The sequence below is a fragment of the Nicotiana sylvestris genome, chromosome 6, assembly GCF_000393655.2.
Source record: "Nicotiana sylvestris chromosome 6, ASM39365v2, whole genome shotgun sequence".
Lineage (NCBI taxonomy): Eukaryota > Viridiplantae > Streptophyta > Magnoliopsida > Solanales > Solanaceae > Nicotiana > Nicotiana sylvestris.
The window spans coordinates 192,882,781-192,902,202 of NC_091062.1; the positions used below are offsets into that span (position 1 = coordinate 192,882,781).

At 38.7% G+C, this 19,422-nt stretch overlaps 1 protein-coding gene across 1 annotated transcript; it reads left to right on the forward strand.

Annotated features, from left to right (window-relative positions):
* Nucleotides 1–18,227: 18,227 nt before the first annotated feature.
* Nucleotides 18,228–18,887, forward strand: LOC138871871 (uncharacterized). The gene has a single exon (XM_070149782.1). The coding sequence runs from the start codon at nt 18,228–18,230 to the stop codon at nt 18,885–18,887; it is 660 nt and encodes a 219-aa protein (XP_070005883.1).
* The last annotated feature ends 535 nt before the right edge of the window (nt 18,888–19,422 follow it).

Sequence of the window (19,422 nt, forward strand, 5' to 3'; positions counted from 1 at the left end):
TGTATACAAAGAAAGTGATGAAGTTTGCCAATTGCTGTAAGTCGGGTTGGTTCGAGTTTTTCAATTACCAAATCAAATCAATTGTATCGGGTTATTAAATTTAAAGATCAAACCATACCAATAAAAGTCGGGTTTTTTAATTTCGGTTTTTCTCGAATTTTTTGAATTTTCATTTTTTTTTTTCATAAAGTCTTCGTAACATAAAATATAAAATTTGTGCTCTGATTTTTTTAATCCAAAAAAAAAATAGAGCTATATAAAATATTTTTCAAGAAAATAACATAAAATATGAAATGAGTCATGTTATTGTACTAAAATATTCAATAATAGAGATAGTAAAATAGCATATAAAATATTATTAATAAGCCATAATAAAAATGAACATAATCTAAAATTACTAAGTTGCTAAAATAAGTACGACTAATAGGTACTATTATTTACATGACTAAATACTAAAAAAAACGTTATGCATTTTATCTAAACCATGGAAAAACTAAAAGATAGATATTCAATACTATTGTCATTTCTAGTACAATTGAATTGAATGTCTTTTATTAGCATTAATATTGATTTGATTTCAGTTTCGACTGTCACACCGCGAACCCGGGGGCGAGACCGGCACCCGGTACCTCATATATCCTTGCGTACCAATTTACAACTAAGGGACTCTGAACATATAATGTCATACTTGGCCATGAGACACATTGCAAGACAAGTTGCGAAGCAAAATATAAAACTGAATGGAAACTAACGCTAGCTAAACATCAATATAAAGCTGGGCCGGCAAGGCCATCATAATTACTACAACTGACAAACCAACAAAATATACATACAAGTCTTACAAGCCCAATATACTGCACTAACTGATAGGATATGTCAACAAGCCTCACTGATGGATGTACCGTTATCGGAACAAGGCCTCGACCTACCCATAACATATATATATCTATACACAAGATGTACACAAAACTTCTAGACCCGGTAACTCCGAAGGACGTGGAGCTTACTGATAAAGCTGAACTCGGGCAACACCTACTGAGGAGGTCTACCCGTCTGTCTGTCTGAACCTGCACGCATGAAATGCAACGTTCCCAGAAAAAGGGACGTCAGTACGAAATAATGTACCGAGTATGCAAGACAATAAAATAACTGAAAGCTGAAACTGAACTAATAATATAATAACTGAAGCAATTGGGAGTCAAAGATAATATGAAGATATGCTTACCTGCTGATACTGACTCAACTCTCTCAATATAGTAAGTAAAATAGTTGTCCGACCCTATAAGGCTCGGTATATATATATATATATATAACTGCTCTGCCATAGTAGGCTCGCTCATAGGCGCTCGACCATATTAGGTTGTGTATCTCGGCCGACTGGGCTCGCTTATAGGCGCTCGGCCACGGTAGGCTCGGTATATAACTTACCATCTGATCAGAGGTTGCCCAATAGGGGCCTGCCCATCAATTATAACTTGATAGTAGTGAAAATACTGTGATACTGTATATATATATATATATATATATATATATATATATATATATATATATATATATATATATATATATAAGAGAGAGAGAGAGAACCTCTTCTTTTTTGACTGGAAGGAGACAATACTCAATTGAATATAAAGTTCCGACGGGAGAATACTGTAACTTATGAGACTAGGATAATGTACATAAATTCGGAAATATGAATTTCTTTTTATGCCTCGTTATCAAGCACATGTAATTACGAGATCATGCCAAAATGGAGGAAGAACTTAACCTTAACATATCTGAAATAGGAAAAAATCCGTATAATATTCTTGGGAAAGATTGCACCGTGCTCCCTTAAAATCGTAAAATTTCACGTTGCTTAAGATGCTATGAAATCAAGTGTTCCATCGTGGATCATTTTGGTGTTGCAGTAGGAAAATGTTATGAATTCTCTTCATACATTCTAACGTCTGTTTGTAATGTTTGTAATGTTTGTAATAGAAAGAACATTATAAGATTAATTACTTGAACATGTAAAGGCCAAATGAAGCCAAGATGCAAATCTTCTAAGTGTGTCTTGACACGTAGAAGAATGTAGTGTCTTGTGTTTAACACGTTATTTTGCCACCTTTCAATTAGATTTATGATTCCCTTTTTTTTTGCGGGGGGGAAGGGGGGTGACACGTAGTGGAATTAATCCTTATTCAATAATTCCCTAATTAATTAGGCAATATCCCACTACCCAATAATTAACCAATTATCCACAAAATTAAGAAATATCTCAACTTACTTAAAATACTACTCACTTTTAATATACCTTGTACATCTTACTATCATGGTCATGTAGTACCTTGTATTGCACTAGTCTATAAATACTAGGTATTATGGCTCGTACCGTATTTTATTCTAAATCAATAACCTTCGACGAAACTCATTTTCTTTGATTCGTTTAATCCTTATCCAATAATTCCCTAATTAATTAGGCAATATCCCACTACCCAATAATTAACCAATTATCCACAAAATTAAGAATTATCTCAACTTACTTAAAATACTACTCACTTTTAACATACCTTGTACATCTTACTATCATGGTCATGTAGTACCTTGTATGACACTAGTCCATAAATATTGGGTATTATGGCTCGTACCGTATTTTATTCTAAATCAATAATCTTCGACGAAACTCATTTTCTTTGATTCGTTTACCTTTTATCTTTTACGGCACTTACTTATTGCTTGTTATAAATAGCATAAATGCTTATAATCTCAAGAAAATCTCACCCCCGAGTCTACATCAATTAACTGAAGACGAAACTTTAACGTACGAAAACGCGAGATGTAACATGGACTTTATTTGAATTACTAACATTTATGGAGTATAAACTTATTGGAGCATTCAATAATTATAAGTCCAGACTTGAAATAATATTTTAAAAGATAAAATTATGAAAAAGTTTAAGAATATTTATAACTTATACTATAATAAATACTTTTATGTATTAAATATATTTAAAACTTCTATACATGTAATGTCAGATTGTTTGGTTTCGATTTGACTTATTTTAGTTAAAACCATACCAAATCAATTATTGTCGGGTTTTTTTTTCAATACCAAACCAATTCAAATCGAACCATAATCCAATTTTTTTTTCTCGATTTGGCTTGAATTATCAGTTTGGTGAGGTTTATCAGTTTCATTTGTACACCCCTAATAAAAGGAAGAGACTATAAAAAGAAATTCATAGTTTGAAGTAGAAAATCAATGCTCTGGTAAGTTCAATAGTAGCTTCTATGATCTTCAGATTTCAATGTCAAATATTTTATCTTCCTTTATTTTCCTTTTCTATTCTTTCGACAATTCCAAATTTAATTTCTGTACCTGTTGTACTTCTAAAATAGTAATCTGTTCTGAACCACAGCTTTACAACAACAACAACAACGACCCAGTATAATCCCACAAGTGGGGTCTGGGGAGGGTAATATGTACGCAGACCTTACCCCTACCCCGAAGGGTAGAGAGGCTGTTTCCAGGAGACCCTCGGCTCAAAAAGCAACAAGAGATGATATATTAGTACCATAAAAATGCGCAATAAAAATAACAACAATATATAAGAGATATGAAATATGAAATACAGGATACTAAATACGAACTACGAAATAGATGGCTGGTAAGTACAACTAGAAGGTAAAGCCCAGCATCGATAGACGACCAATGACATTCCTAGTCTAACTCCTAACTGGATAGTCTCCCTCTATTGTGCTGTAGAAATATTCACTCTCTCCCCTAACCTACAACCTTAATGCTCGACCTCCATAATTCCCTATCAAGGGCCATGTCCTCAGTAATCCTAAGTCGCGCCATGTCCTGTCTGATCACCTCTCCCCAATACTTCTTAGGTCTTCCTCTACCTCTCCGCGTGCCCACTACAGCCAGTCGCTCACACCTCCTCACCGGTGCATCAGTGCTCCTCCTCTGAATGTGCCCGAACCATCTGAGTCTTACTTCCCGCATCTTGTCCTCCATGGGGGCCACACCCACCTTCTCTCGAATATCTTCATTCCTAATCTTATCCATCCTTGTATGCCCGCACATCCACCTCAACATCCTCATCTCTGCTACTTTCATCTTCTGGATGTGTGAGTTCTTTACCGGCCAACATTCAGTTCCATACAACATGGCAGGCCTAACCACTGCTCTATAAAACTTACCTTTTAGTAACGGTGGCACTTTCTTGTCACACAAGACTCCCGACGCTAACCTCCACTTCATCCACCCCACCCCTATACGGTGTGTGACATCCTCGTCAATCTCCCCGATCCCCTGAATAACCGATCCAAGGTACTTGAAACTACCTCTCTTGGGAATGACTTGAGAGTCAAGCCTCACTTCAACTCCCGCTTCCGTCGGCTCAACTCCAAATTTGCACTCGAGGTATTCCGTCTTCGTCCTACTCAACTTGAAACCTTTAGACTCAAGAGCATGTCTCCAAATCTCTAGCCTCTCGTTGACGCCGCCTCTTGTCTCGTCAATTAGAATAATGTCATCAGCAAATAGCATGCACCATGGAACCTCCCCTTGAATATGATGAGTCAGTGCATCCATCACCAGGGCAAATAGGAATGGGCTGAGCGCAGACCCTTGGTGCAACCCCGTAATAACTGGAAAGTGTTCAGAGTCGCCTCCTACTGTCCTAACCCGAGTCTTAGCTCCATCATACATGTCTTTAATCACCCTAATATAGTTACTCGGGACCCCTTTATCCTCTAAGCAGCTCCATAAGACCTTCCTAGGAACCTTATCGTACGCTTTCTCCAGATCAATAAACACCATGTGGAGATCCTTCTTCTTATCTCTGTACTGTTCCACCATCCTCCTAATAAGGTGGATAGCTTCTGTGGTAGATCGTCCCGGCATGAACCCGAACTGGTTGTCTGAAATAGACACCGTCCTTCGCACTCTCATTTCTACCACTCTCTCCCAAACTTTCATGGTATGACTTAATAATTTGATGCCCCTATAGTTGTTACAACTCTGGACATCACCTTTGTTCTTATACAGCGGGACCATTGTACTCCACCTCCACTCTTCAGGCATTTTATTAGTCTTGAATATAACACTAAACAATGCAGTAAGTCATTCCAAGCCTGCTCTACCCACACACCTCCACAGTTCAACCGGAATTTCGTCTGGCCCGGTAGCTCTGCCCCTTCTCATCTTACGCATTGCCTCCAAGACTTCATCGATCCCAATGTCCCTACAATTACTTACTTCATGGTGACTGTCGGCATTCCTCGATTCCCTAAGTATAGTATCCTGATCCCCTTCTTCACTTAGAAGTTTATGAAAGTAGGTCTGCCACCTCCTCTTAATCTGGTCATCTCCCATCAAAACTTTGTCGTCGTCATCTTTTATGCACCTCACTTGGTCCATATCTCGAGTTGTCCTCTCTCTCGCCTTAGCGAGTCGGAATAACTTCTTCTCCCCACCTTTGTTCGTTAGTTCCTCATACAGATGAGCAAAAGCTGTCGTCTTAGCCTCCATCACTGCCATCTTTGCCTCCTTCCTAGCTACCTTATACCTTTGACTATTCTCTCTCTTCTCCTCCTCGTCAGTGCACCCTACTAACCTTAGGTAAGCCGCCTTCTTTGCTTCTACCTTACCTTGGACAACTGCATTCCACCACCAATCTCCTTTGTGTCCACCATAGTGGCCCGTAGATATCCCTAACACCTCTCTCGCCGCCTTTCTTATACAGTCCGCCGTCGTCGACCACATTGTGCTTGCGTCCCCACTACTTCTCCAAGCTCCCATTGCCGATAACCTTCCTTCCAACTCTTTAGCTTTATCTTTAGTTAAGGTGCCCCACCTAATCCTGGGGCGTCCTCGTACTAACCTCTTCTTCCTCCTTATCCTAATACAAATGTCCATCACCAAAAGCCTATGCTGCGTTGAGAGGGTCTCACCTGGGATAACCTTGCAGTCCTCGCACAACCTTCTGTTGCATCTCCTGAGGAGGAGATAGTCAATCTGAGTCTTCGCCACCGAACTTTGGTAAGTAACCAAATGTTCCTCCCTCTTCGTAAAACTCGAGTTTGCAATGACTAGATCGAAAGCCTTGGCAAAGTCCAACAGCGCAATGCCCCCTCCGTTCCGCTCTCCGAAACCAAATCCGCCATGCACCTCAGTGTACCCACCTGCAGATAACCCAATATGACCATTGAAATCTCCTCCTATGAATAACCTCTCAGAAGGCGGTATACTACGAACAATCTCATCCAACCCCTCCCAAAATTGCCTTTTAATATCCTCATCCAAGCCTGCTTGTGGTGCGTACGCGCTAACGACATTCAAAGTACCCTCACCCACCACCAACTTAATAGTCATTAGCCTATCATTCATCCGCCTTACCTCTACCACGGACTCCCTAAGATGGCTATCTACCAGGATACCTACTCCATTCTTACCCCTCAGGACACCAGAGTACCACAACTTATACCCATCCACGTTTCTCGCCCTCGATCCGACCCACCTAGTCTCTTGGACACACGCTATATTAATCTTCCTCTTCTGCAGGATTTTCGCCAACTCTATGGATTTACTCGTTAGTGAACCTATGTTCCATGACCCGATTCTCAACATATAGGCTCCATTGCCCCCTCTACCTCCCCTGCTACCCAACCCACCCCCTGAACCCCACCCCACACTCTGCCCCACCCGAGGACATGCCCTTATTCTATCATCCCAGACTGCAGCCACTACACCTACAACAATCTAGAGAAGACTCGTTAGTGCACAACGTACACAAATCAAACTAGAAGGAAACACGTGGTAACTAGTATCCTAGTTTAAAGGTTTAACTATTGCGAAGTAAAGTAACAGTAATTTAGCTAACACCAACAGGGAAACAGTAAAACAGGAGGTACCAACTCCCGATAACAAAACCTGTGGCTGATTTGCTGTGCTCGACGTAGTTGTATGCTCCCGCCCACTTCCTACCACCCTTGCTAACACTCGCCCAGGTTACTCTCCTTTGCCAGTGCTCGTGCGCCCAACTTGTCTCCAATACTCCGAGAATTCCTGAAAACACAGAAAATACCACGACCCAAAAACTAGAAGGAGCTATCGCCGCTACCACTGGTAAGCAAAGGAGCAGAGCAGAACGATTGCTCTTTTTCAATTGAAACAGATGCACCACTAAATGGGAGGAAAAATCAGCTAAATAAATCAAAGTAAAATCTGAAATCAAAAGGTGAAAACTCAGAGGCAAACCAACAATCACAAGCCCCAAAAATCTGTTTCGATTTCTTGCTCCCAGGAAACACTTGAAAATCAGAAACAAGCTCCCAATTTCTGGAGAGTTTTGAATTTTTGATTTCTACCGTGTGTGTTTCTTTGAAGAAGAAGAAGAAGGAAAACATCGAAAATGAGAAATTGGTGGTCACGGATGTTGACAAATTAGAGTGAACATTGTTTTAGATTATGTTGCCTATATTATAAGCAACATAATATTTTATTAGCTTTTTCTTGCAACTTTTTCATTTAATGCCATCTCCGAAATTGTGCTTTCCTTTTCTTCCTCGTTTTTAATTTCCTTCTCTAATTTTTCGTGGTATATACGAGTTTTTGTATATGCGATCAGGAGGTCATTGATTCAATTCGTGAAATTAAACAAATTCTTGCATGCCGAAAGCTATAATAAAACTGCATGTGCGATCGGGAGGTCATCCGATGCAGTTTTATTTGAAGAATACGATGTTTGGAAAGATTGTATCGTACTGTCACTTTAAATATCATATTTATTTTGATTGTTATTTAAATTTTCTTGTATTGTATCGTTAAATCCATCGTTACGTAACGACGAAAAGTAAGTGACACTTTATGGAACAACGAATTTGGCATAGTGACGTCGTTTCCTTACTTTTTTCTTTTATCTTGCTCTTCCTTATTATTAAATTAATCTTAAATTATCCTTTATCCTACTTTTTAATATAATAATTCCACTATATATCCTATTTTTTCTTAGTAGTGTTGCAAGTTTATTCTTCATATTGTTGGTGAGTGACATCGCGAAATGACGGCAAACGATATAATCTATCCAAATGTTGTATTCATCAAACAATACAATACAATATGATACATTATGAACGACATGTAACAACAATCCAATCAAGCTATAATGTGATTCGTTCTTTTCTCAAACCCCGCACATAACAAAAACATAATGCATCAAATTGTCCATTAAGAAGTGGTTCATGTTCATTTCTTGTATGGTTAAAGTTAACGATGCATGCATCTGTCAACAGGTGAATTAAATAATTCTAAACATTATTACATTTAGCTTCAGACTTACTGTTTAACGCGACAATACAAAACCTTAAGGATTTGTAGGGTTGCTATAGGAAATTATTTGTTTAATTGTTTACAGTGTTCAATTAAAAGTAGGTCAAATAATGTACAGGGTCTATGAAAGAGCTTAAAATGCGAAGTGGATTTTGATAAAATAATTCTTAAATAGACATACTCTGTTAGTAATCTGTATTTGCAAAGTAATTCTGGAAATAAAATAACGTAAAAATAAAAATATAGAAGAAATAAAGTTTAAACAGTGTTTTCTTAAGGAACTTAATCCCCTCCTTGTACCTAAGGTTGTGAATTATTTCTTCCAGGATATGACTGATTATACACCGGTATAGCGGTACTTCAAACTCTAGTGTTTCAGCGAATACAAATGGCGGCAGCAAATCACACTTACTGTTGTTTTGTTGTAGTTAAAACAATGCAGAAGAAGGAAGGAGATTTCAGAATTTTTGTAAGGAAAATCTGAGGGAATGGCCTGGTATTTATAGCCAATAGGTTGGGTTCAAACGAAGAGATGTTACTCTTCATGATGATTGTTCGCGTAAATTGGTCATTACGTAAATGGCTATTTACGCAAAATAAAATGAAAAAATCATACGCGGAGAAAAATTAAATTACCATTACAAAATGGCTAATTTGGATTAAAGTAATATTACGTTAATATTAATAAATAAATTTGGTCCAAAAAATTAATCAATCAATCAGATCATTTGACCAAATTCAAATCCAAATCCAAATCTAAAGCCGAGCCGAGCAAGCGAGCGACGACGACGACGGGAGGCTTGCCTTCTTCTCAACTCTTAAAGAGCTAGAAAAAGAGCAATCATATATATACCCATCAAAACTTTTTTCCTCCTCCAATATAGGACACTGTCCCTTTGTCAAAAAGGAAAATTCAAATATTTCATTTCCCCCTCCATTCCCATTTACTCTATGTTAAGCTAAACTAAATTTAAACCCAACAATCCCCCACATGAATGGGGAATGACTAATCACAAAAATATGCATGAAAACTGTGTGATTCGCAAGCAAGGATTGATCGCATCTGGATAAGTAGGTTTCCCTTTGAACTTTTCGTAGTGAACATATGTCGGATACACTCACTCGGTCAATCGGTAGATTTGATATCTTTGAACCGTCGAACTTTGGTGTATGCCTAGACAACTATAAGTCACACAATCAATCATTAACCGTCTATTAGTTCTCATTGTTGTGTTCGTTTCAGCCATGAACATCGTCTGGTTTCATAAGTGCATAGAGCATTGGCCTTGCAAAATTCTCCTTGAAGAGGCTAACACTTCACACTTACATAGGTGATTCCTAAACGTGTCATACCATAGATACACTCTTTGATATACCCCGTATCAAATTCAGAAATCATTAAAAAGCCTTGATGCTTTATCCTTGGTACTGAACATTGTCACATCACGAGAATGAACTAAAATTTTAGTTGACAATGTTGAACCATCATTAATGACTTTGTTTGATATCCTTGAACCTAGATCTTGGGATCTCCAGTCTTCTAGGTTGAGTTACCGCAATAATGACTTGTCCTCTACCATAGTCCCATTCCCTTCGATGATCTTTCAACTACATATCTAGTTATGCCTCTTGTAAGCAGATCCAACACATTATCGTTTGACTTTACTTAGTCAATTGTAATAATCCCCCTAGAGAGTAGCTGCCTAACAGTTTTATGTTTTCATCATATATGACGAGATTTACCATTATACATAATGTTCCCAGCCCTTCCAATTGCCGCTTGACTATCACAATGTATGCATATTGGTGCTAATGGTTTGGGCCAAGCTCAAGAAATTTCGGAGTCATTCAGCTTCTTCACCGAATTTATCTAAGGCTATGAATTAAGCCTCCATTGCAGAGCGTGCAATACACGTTGTTTAGATGACTTCCAAGATACCGCTCCTCCACCAATAGTGAATACATATCCACTTGTAAATTTAGAATCATTTGAATCGGTGATCCAATTTGCGTCACAGTATTCTTCAATCGGTGCAGGATATTTACTGTTGTACAAAGCAAAGTCTTGGGTATGTTTTAAATATCCCAAAACTCGTTTCATCGCCATAAGGTGAGATTGACCTGGATTTTACTCGTGTATCGACTCAATTTACTTATAGAAAAAGCTATATCTGATCAAGTACAATTCATGATATTTATTAAACATCCCAACACATGAGCAGAATCCAATTGTGATATGTTTTGCCATTTGTTCTTTGCTAGAGATTCACTTCAATTGGAGTATTTACAACTTTAAAATATAAGTGCATTTTTTCAAAGTGCAGTTTTAATGTAATGAGATTGCGACAATGCCAAACCTTGAGGATTCTTATGGATCTTGATACCCAGGATTAAATCGGCAACTCCCAAGTCTTTTATATCAAACTTTCTAGTTAGCATACACTTAGTAGCATTTATGTTGGCAATGTCATTACTCATTATCAACATATCATCTATATATAAGCAAACAATGACTATGTGATTTCGAACATTTTTAATGTACACACATTTATTTATCTTAAAACCATTTGACATTATTGTTTAGTCAAATTTTGCATGCCATTGTTTGGGTGCTTGTTTTAGTTCGTAAAGCAACTTAACAAGTGTGCATACCTTCTTTTCTTTACTTGGAATCACAAACCCTTCAGGTTGTTCCATGTAGATTTCTTCCTCCAAATCTCCATTTAAGAATGATGTCTTAATGTCCATTTGATGAATTTCAAGACCATATACCGAAGCTAATGCTACTAACGTTCGTGTGGACGTAATTCTTGTAACTGAAGAGTATGTATCAAAATAGTCAAGATCTTCTTGTTGTCTATACCATTTGACCACAACTCTTGCCTTATATTTATCAATAGTATCATCATCTTTCATTTTCCTCTTAAAAATCCAATAAAACCCAACGATCTATTTTCAGGAGGACGATCGACCAATTCCCATGTATGGTTGTTCAACTTGGATTCTATTTCACTATTGATTGCTTCTTTCCAAAATTGTGATTCCGAAGAAGACATAACTTTTTTAAATGTACGAGGCTCATTTTCCAATAAGAAAGTCACAAAATCTAGTCCATATGAAGTAGACGTTCTTTAACATTTACTGTCTTGGATCCTCTAGATTAGATGCATTTTCTTTTGTTTTTTCCCGAGGTCATTTAGTTCTTTCACTAATCGACTCATATTCCTTTTTATACGGATATATATTAATCACGCCCAACTATGCCTTATAAAAAAGACAAAGCGGTCACTGCAAATATATTCCGGTTAACAAGTCCGGAGTCGAATTCCACAGAGAATTAACCTAACAATCATAGCTAAAAGACTAACACAAATTCACATATTCAATCTTCTAAGATATTTATGTAATAGATTTTATGTTTACTAACTAAATATTTCGCAATGAAAATGAATTTCGCTACGTTTGCTATAAATTTTCCTAAGTCTTCTCTATCGATCATGAGTACTCTGACTGTCGTAACTCTCTTCCGAGTAATTACAACAATATACTAGACATATTCTCCCGAATTACACTAGCTAGCCTTAAGTACAACTCACTTAATTCGCACCCAAGATTTCGTTATCCCTAATCCCACCTTTAAACCCTCCGTATTTATCCCTCATATACGTTAGGAATGATGTTGTTCAACAACTACCTAAATATGCACTCTCTCCCGAGTAATGCACACTAAATAGGAATAGTTAATTGAGGGCCCTTCAATCAATAACAATAAGCATATAATTGAACAAATAGAGAGAATACTATGGAAAATCTATATTAACGTAACGAGAAAATCATCCTTTAACAGGTTCCATCAAAACCCTAGATTAGGAGTTTACCTACTCATACTCATAGTAACAATATCCTAAGTAATTTGCATAATTAAATTATAGAGTAAAGATAAAGCGATGTCGAAATCAATGATTCGAACTCCCAAGTAGTGTTCCACGAGCTATTCTTGCCTCCAGTTGCAAAAGTCCTTCAAAGTGGTTTAGGTCTATTTATATGTTTGGTACAAGTCCTAAACATGTAGGTCAAATCCTAGTCAAACCGGGATACAATTTAAGCTTTCAAAACTCGAAATGGACCTGGCCTTAGGCCTGGCGTTGCCACGCTAACGCCAGGTTGGGCCTGATTTTAAGCTGGCGTCGACAATGCTAAAGCCTGGTTGGGCCTGGTTTTAAGCTGGCTTCGCCAGGCTAAAGCCTGGTCGAGTTGCCTTTTGCCCGGCTTCTCTTTTTTACCGTTCTCGAGCGCACTTGCGACGTTTAAGTATCCCTTTAGCTCGACTTTCATCTCCAATTCACCTACACATAAAATAAACTCCATTACACTAAAACAAAGTATAATTGATCATTAAAACATGTAAAATGCAAGGCACGTAATGTGCTTACCTATGAATTATAGCCACACATCAATACCCCATACTTAAATATTTGCTCGTCCTTGAGCAAGCAAACTACACTCATGGACACAACCTATTAAGCAATTCCCTTAACTCATTATACCAAGAATCTTTAAAATAGTTTAAGCACAAAGGCGTGACATACTCACCTCAATAATCAACTCACAAATACCATGCCTTATTCACAATTCACTTACTTTCTCTAACATGGAGGTCAACAACATTACCTTTCCTTTATGAATCATGTGCCATCACCCAATCAAAGAGCTTAGTTCTACACACAATGAATTTTAATAACGTAGGAACTCAAGATAGGAAACATTCAATCGTTCTCAGAAATAACATTCATATGCTCCAAATGATGTACCATAAGCTTGCCCGTACTGTAATACTCCACTAATCGAATTCATTAAGTCTAAGATCACAATTCACTGAAATTTCATCTTTGTGAGATCATTAATATTGTACTGAGGGCGACTTCAAAGAGGACTTTCATTGGTTGTAATGTGGGCTGCGGGTCGGGTAGGATATATTTGGATATAAGTGACTACACCTCCCTCAAGCACTTTAATACAAACACTTTAACCTTCAAGCCTATACTTATGTCAAACTAAAATTCCACATTAACTTCACTATATTTTACCTCCTACTTTAAGCACCAATACATCAAAAGCCACAACCATCAGGAATTATTTTTTCATCATATACTACAACTACTATATGTATATATATATACACACTACAACTACTATATATATTCTTTATTTTCTCCTTTTTTTCTTTTTCTATCCAAATGGCTTTTAGTGACACAGTTTTTCTTCATACGGTGCACCTTTCTCCTTATTTCATTTGTTCCACTCAAAAGCCAACCCACCTCCCCACACTATAACTTTTCTATAATTCATCCCAATTCAAGTGCTCATGAGAGGTGATAAGGTTCAAAGATATGGTCTATTCAAACAACGGGGTACGACTTGTAATGTGGTTACCAAGAAAACAGGATTATAGGCTCAAAAGGGGTTAACTATGATACATAGCATTTTAGGTGGATACTCTATATATATCTGGCTTAACAAAGAACTGCATATATCACTTCTCAGACTGAACAAGACTACTATTTTGCTTTGCACACACACGGGGTAAGTTCTAGATATCAAATGCAATGCACAAAATATATAAAAACCTCACACATACATGACACATAAACGACACTCCAGTCAAAGCAGTTAAGCAAATTTAAGAATCCACGATTTAAGGTATTTATCCTAGAGTCAAAGATTGAGCCTAAGCATCACAACTAGAGTACTGACTATTCTCAAGGCATCACAAAGCTTAGAGATATTGCTGCGATTAAATGCATAGCCACGTGGTTCCTACTCCTAAAAATTTAAAACTACCTACACCCGGTTCAACAAAAACCCCTTGGAAAAGAACCACAACCCAAAGAAATACCAAGGGGGAATTACTACACTACCTAAAAAAATCTTTTTGGTATTTTCTTTAGACTTACTTCCCTCAAGAAAACTGTTTAGGAGATCCATCGTTCGGGAAGAGTCCAACGTATATATGTTTTTTTTATGTTTTATAATTTCTGCCTAAAAACAACTAACTAGAAGAAACACAATAGTAATAAAAACCAAACAAATTTTAAAAATAAAAACAACTAACAAGACAAAACACAATAATAATAAAAACAAAATAAATTCTAAAAATAAAAAAAAACAAGCTAACAACTACTAATAGCTACAAGTTCTCACCCCACACTTAAATCATTCATTGTCCTCAGTGCATGCACAATTAGACAAAACAAGAAATAAAAAGAGTAGGGTGCAAGAAAACTCCATGGTCAAGCAGCGTCGTCATCCTTTGACGCTCTCCACTCTTCATCATGTTTGTCCTCTCCATCATCACCATCTCCCTCACCATCTGACTGCATTGACTCAGCTTTAGACTGCTCCGGTGTGCTGACATCCTCATCAGCGGGGAGTTTGTATCCCTCTCATACACTAACCAACTGCTAAGCATGAGCATTGAGCGGGTATCGCTACTCCAAATCAGTCCTCTACTCAGATGTGGCTAGGTGACCCCCTATCCGCAGCTGCAAATCTATCATCCCATAAAGATGGGCCATGAAACTGTCATCACACGCATTGCGCTCAGCACCTATCAATGAAAGCGTCCCAGCCTCATCTTTCAGCCGGAGATTAGTGATGTATGTTGATAACTAGGGATTTTGACGTGTTTCATGCTCCTTCTTGCTTACGCTTTGATTATAAATTCTTACAAAATAGTCCCAAAAGGCTCATAAGTTGTGCTTAATTGCAGGTTTGATCAAAAAAGTGATGAGATATCAAAGATTGGCTCATAAGGAGTGAAACCTGTACAAGTACCAAAGACAAGACAACTCAGGACAAACAGGCCTAGTGCGGCCACATTACACTTTGTGCGGTCCGCACTAGAGAGATTCAGAGACCTAGAATTAAACACATCAAAGTAGTGCGTCTGCAATACATATTGTGCGGTCCGCAATGAAGACACCGCGGCCGCACAACCATTTCATGCGGTCCGCGGAAGCAATGTTCAGAGATGTCAAGTACCAGGGTTCAAGCATGTGCGGTCCGCAGTCCATACTGTGCGGACCGCACTAGATGCCTCCGTGGATGCAGTCCATATCTGTGTGGTCCGCGGAGCCAAGTTTCACAGAGTTGAATTTGCAGAGTCAAGAGCTTAGTGCGGCCACACATCATTTTTGTGGTTCGCACTGACCCCGCAGGGGCATTTTTGTCCAGTTTTTCCAGCTTAGTATAAATAGAACCTTTTTCCATTTTTAGGGTATCAGACATCAGCTGCGCTCGTGAGACGATATTTCTTAGCCATTTTGGGCATTTTTACTTAGTTTTTATCATTGAATCTTTGTATTTACCTTAGCAATTAATTAATATATTTTTATCTTCATCTATTTCTCTATTTTTCTCTTCTAGTATGAGTAGCTAGACCCATTAGCAAGGGTTGTGGCTCAACCCTAGTATGGGTAATTGATGGGTGTTGCAATTTAGGGCTAGATTGACTATGAGTGTTTGCTATTTGGGTCAGTTTCATGGTTTAATTACTGAATTAGTGGTTGCAAACACTAGTTTGTGCTAAGTTGACTTGGGCTCTTCTTGAGAAAGAGAGCCTAAGTCTCCGAAATTGATCCAACAAGGAATTGGGATGGACTCAAGAGAATTGATAGTCACAATTAAAGGGTTAAACCTCGAGAGAGTAATACCCGACTTGAACCTTAGTTGTTTGAGCAAATATGCATACCCAATTGGTCTTGAGGAAGTCAATTGGGCAAAATCATTCTTTCTAACTAGAGGTGTGAGAGTGGGTAAAATTGTGCAACAGTTATAGCATATTCCCCAATCATGTCAATCATTCCTTAGGTTCAATTACTCGTCAATTAGCCACCTAGGAGGATGCCACTACCCTAGTGCCTTTTAAACTATTAGATAAAACTTGTAGCCATTTACTCTTAGCTTACTCTAGTTGTAATTATAATTTGTAGTTTGATAATAGTAGAATATAAAGAAAACCCAAAAATGATTAGAAGTGATATTTGGAACAATTACGCAATTCCAACCTAAATAGATACTCGACTCCATTCCTAGCTCTCTATGGAAATCGATCCTGACCCATAAAGTAGGTAAAATCTATTGCGACCCTCTCTTCCTACTTTTTGGTAGTGTGGAGTAGGCTGTGATCACTTTTTGGCGCCATTGCCGGGGAGCTAACGGTTTTGGCCATCTATTTAGTTAGTTTTGTATATTGTTCTTCTCTCCTTCTTTGTTACTTACTTGTTTGTGTCATTACTCAGGTACTAATATGGCATTGAACAACACTAATGACCCTCTTGGAAATGTGCTTGTGGGGGAGGAGGTAGATGATGTTGAACAAGATGAGGTGCCTCTTGTACCTTAAGGACAACGTAGAGGCCGAAATGCCCATGCTAATCCAAATGACAATATTCCAGACCCTTCTCCGCCACCTCCAAGAGTGGCTCGCAGAGTATTACCTAACCAAGGCTATGCAAGTGCTATTATCCCACCCCGAATTCGGGCGGGCAATTTTCAGATAACCAATGTGATGTTGACCTTACTTGAGCAGCGTGGGTACTTCACGGGTGCTGCAAATCAAAATGCCTACAAACATCTCAAGGGGTTCGTAGATACATGTTAGGGGAGCAAGCAAACGAATATGTCCGAGGATGCGCTGAGATTGAGACTTTTCCCGTTCTCACTTCGGGGGAAGGCATTATACTGGCTCGAGAGACTCTTCAACCATTCCATCACAACTTGGGATGAGTTGGCGGATAAGTTTATTGCCAAATTCTTCTCTCTTAGTCATATGGCGGCACTTTGAGATGAAATATTAGCCTTCAAGCAAGAGCCCACGGAACCTTTGCATGAGATTTGGGAGCATTATAGAACAATGGTGAAAGAATGCCCCAACAATGATATGGTCGAGGCTACGATCCAACAAATTTTCTACCGGATCATTAACACTACAAACCAATGCATAGTGAATCAACTTGTTGGGGGCAATTTTATGAAGCTGTCATACAATGAGGCATGTGATGTACTTGATGAGATGGCTGACACTTCTTCTGCATGGCAAAGTAGGGCCAATGTTCCTCAAGGTGACCCTACGGTTATTCATTTGCATAAGGAATTACATGATCATGGGCAAGCGATAGCTGAACTTACTACTACTATGAACCAATTGGCGAAGGCGCAGTTGCAACAAGTCCAAAATCCTCACCAAGTCAATGTCATGGAAGGTGTTAATATGCTTAAGAGAAGGCAAAGAGGGCAACAATCTCAAGGGAATTTTGAACAAAATGACAACAATGATGGTGGTTTTTCAAATGAGTGTTATGATGACTAAAGTGAAGAGGTTCAATATGTTAACAACTATCAAGGCAATAGAGGCAACTCTTCGAACTAACAATGGCGACCCCAAGGAAATTGGGGCAATCAACAAGGTGGTGGTAACTGGAAAAACAACAACCAAAATGGTAATTTGGGGAACAACAATCCGGGCAATCAAGGGAATTAGAATGGGAATAACAACAACAATTGGAACAACAATGGTCAAGGTGGGTTGAACAATAATGGAAACCAAGGCAACCGGGGGCAAGGCTTTCAAAGGCCCCTGATGTACCAACAATCAAACAATCCGCCTCCGTTTCAATCTCAAGGGTCTAGTTCTTTGGGCAATGATATGGGTAGAATTGAGATTATGTTCGATCAAATGATGAAGAAGAACCAAGACTCCGATGCTCAATTGGCTTCCCACAATACCTCAATCCAAAACTTGGAGGTGCAACTAGGCCAAATCTCTCAATCTTTGAACACTCGCCCAAAGGGTGCTCTACCAAGTGATACGGTAGTGAACCCGAAGGGTGGGAACAATCATGTGATGGTGGTTACAACAAGAAGTGGGAGAGGCAGATATGTGAATGCCTCAAGAGAAAAGCAAGTTGTGGTTGATGATGTTGAGTTGCGAGATGATGATGTACCTTTGGTACTTGAAGATGTGGTTGACAATGATGTAAAAAATGATGTGAGGATTCATATTGATGAGGCCGAGGTGGAAACTCAAGATACCGTGAACCCGTCTAGGGAACACGTGATTGGCATGCCCGAGCCGGTGGTGCCCAAAGCCAAGGCACATTTTCCTAGGCCACCTCCGCCTTATCCTCAATGGTTAGCAAAGCAAAAGAGTGACAACCAATTTAAAAAGTTCATTGACATGATGAAAAGCCTTACAATCAATGTGCTTTTGGTGGAGGCACTTGAGCAAATGCCGGGATATGCCAAGTTTATGAAGGATTTGGTGACGAAGAAGTGGTCAATGAAGTGTGAAACAATTAAAATGACTCACCAAGTTAGTGCTATCGTGCATTCTATGGCCCCAAAACTTGAAGACCCCGGAGCTTTTACTATCGCTTGCACTATCGGAAGTGCGGATTTTGCCAAGGCCCTTTGTGATTTTGGGGCTAGCATAAATTTGATGCGATACTCAGTCTTCAAGACCTTGGAAATTGGACAACCTAGGACAATTTCAATGAGACTTTAAATGGATGATGGATCTATGAAGCGACCTTTGGGCATAATTGATGACGTGCTTGTCCAGGTGGACAAATTCATATTACCGGTCGACTTTGTCATTTTGGATTGTGAAATGGACTTTGAAGTCCCAATTATTCTAGAGAGACCTTTACTTGCAACGGGGAAGGCATTGGTTGATGTTGAAGTGGGTGAGCTAACTTTTCGAGTGGGGGATGAAAAGGCCGTCTTCCATGTTTGCAAATCCATGAAGCAACCCAATAGCACCAATGTGTGCTCATTTGTGGACATTGTCACAGCTATGATAGTGGATAATACAAGTGCTATGATTAACATGGAGGATCCTCTTGAGGCCGTGATTCTAAATATGGATGTCAATGACGATTCTAGTAGAGTGGAGTATGTGAATGTTTTACATGGTATGGGCTCATATTCTTATGAGCCTAGGAAGTTATCTTTGGATCTTGAAAATCGAAAAACTCCACAAACAAAGCCATCAATTGAGGAGCCACCGGTGTTGGAGTTGAAACCACTTCCTCCACACC

Excerpts from the sequence above, each read along its gene's own strand:
- LOC138871871 (XM_070149782.1), top strand. The coding sequence starts at position 18,228 with ATGGTGGTTACAACAAGAAGTGGGAGAGGCAGATATGTGAATGCCTCA.